The sequence below is a fragment of the Eimeria mitis genome, genomic scaffold, assembly GCF_000499745.2.
Source record: "Eimeria mitis Houghton genomic scaffold, Emh_scaff4700, whole genome shotgun sequence".
Taxonomy (NCBI): Eukaryota; Apicomplexa; class Conoidasida; order Eucoccidiorida; family Eimeriidae; genus Eimeria; species Eimeria mitis.
Genome location: NW_013573005.1, coordinates 1 through 1,692, shown reverse-complemented (window position 1 = coordinate 1,692; position 1,692 = coordinate 1). Strand labels below are relative to the sequence as shown.

Genomic DNA, 1,692 nt, shown 5'->3' with positions numbered 1-1,692 from the left:
CCAAAGTGTACTTACTTAGGCTGTTTCTGGTGTGTCCTGCGTCTGCAGCAGCCGCCGCCGCCGCCGCCGCAGCAGCAGCAGCAGCAGCAGTTGCAGCAGGGTCTATGCCGCCGACGAGAGCAGGCAGCGTCTGCTTCCAGTCCCCCAGAGCGTCGACGTGAATAGCCGGCGGCAGCCGCCCCCCCTCAAAGAGCCACTGCGGCCGCAGGTCCAGCAGCAGCAGCTTCCACGCGGGGCCCCGCGCTGCAGCAGCTTCTCCTCTCGTCCGCTGCGAATCAACAGATGCATCAGTAGCAGCAGCAGCAGGTGCTGCTGCTGCTGCTGCTGCTGCAGGTGTAGTTGCTGCTGCCGGAGAGCCCCCGCCGCTGCACTGAACAGAAGCAACAGAGGCTTCACTTGGGGGGAACAGAGGCGCCGACGTTCGTCCATAGGCGTGGCTGCAGCGCATGCAGCAGCAGCAGAAATCAGCAGCAGCAGCAACGATCAGCACCCCGCAGCAGTGAAGCAGCAAGCATTGAGTACAGGACACAACAGGCTAGCAGCAAACCAGCAGCAGTGCAGCGGCAAGCTGCGCTGCTGCTGTCGCCGTGCAGACGAAGCAGCAGCAAGCAGCAGCAACCAGCAGCAACCAGCAGCAAGCAGCAGCAAGCAGCAGCAAGCAGCAGCAACACAACACGCAGCTCAAGCACTAGCAGTATGAAGCCTACTTTAGTACTTCCTGGGGCAGCATAAAGAAAACCCGATCAGACTCCATCTGCTGCAGCGGCTGCAGGTGAGGCTCCGTGCTCCCCGTCTGCAGCAGCAGCAGCAACAGCAGCAGCAACAGCAGCAGCAACAGCAGCAGCAACAGCAGCAGCACAAACCGAACCATCAGACACGGGGTTATGCGGTGGTCCACTGGCTGCAAACGACGGCGACAGTGAAGGAGACAGCTACAGGAGAGACAGATGCATCAGCAGCACCACACGCAACAGCAACAGCAGCAGCAGCAGCAGCAGCAAACCAAGCAGCAGCAGTAGAAGGAGCAGCAGCAGCAGCAGCAGCAGCGCCTCCTCTGCTTCTAACCTGAGACGCGCAGAAGATGTAAGAGAAGCTGAGGGGTGTCTGGTCTCGCAGCTGCTGAGCAAGGCGCCACAACTGCAGCAAGCAGCAAGCAGCAAACAGCAAGCAGCAAACAGCAGCAGCAGAAACACATGCAGTGCTGCTGCCCCTTCACAACCCCTCATCCTTCTACGCACAGAGCACGCCAGCAGCAGCAGCAGCAGCAGCAGCAGCAACACCAACGAAGAACCAACGGCAGCAGCAACAGCAGAAGCAGCAGCGGCAGCAGCAGCAGCAGCAGCAGCAGCACAAGCACCAGCAGCAGCAGCAGCAGCAGCAGCAGCAGCAGCAGCAGCAGCAGGAGCGTACAAGTGTGAGCTCTGGCACGGAGTTGATGGAGAGTTTGCTGAGTGTTTCAGGCAGCTGCGAGACCTCTGTTGCTAGCAGCAGCTGTCTGTTGGTGATGAGGATAGAGAGAGATATAAAACAAAAAAATATATTATCTCTATCCAGCAGCAACCAATCCCATAAAACAAACAAAACAGGCAGCTGCACCTTCGATGAAAATAAAGTCAAAAACCAAGGCGTCACATACAGCTCAGGTGTCGCAAAGTGTCTCTCTGCATACACACACACATATATATATATATA

General features: G+C 57.8%; 1 protein-coding gene across 1 annotated transcript in view; it reads right to left on the bottom strand.

Annotated features, from left to right (window-relative positions):
- Nucleotides 1–754, bottom strand: part of EMH_0077110 (uncharacterized protein) — a gene marked incomplete at both ends in the record, with an annotated part of 3,528 nt that extends 2,774 nt beyond the window's left edge. The window contains 2 exons of the mRNA XM_013499817.1: nucleotides 16–437; nucleotides 708–754. Of these exons, the coding sequence (XP_013355271.1) occupies nucleotides 16–437; nucleotides 708–754 (469 nt within the window). The remainder of the gene's footprint in view (nucleotides 1–15; nucleotides 438–707) is intronic.
- Nucleotides 755–1,692: the final 938 nt, after the last annotated feature.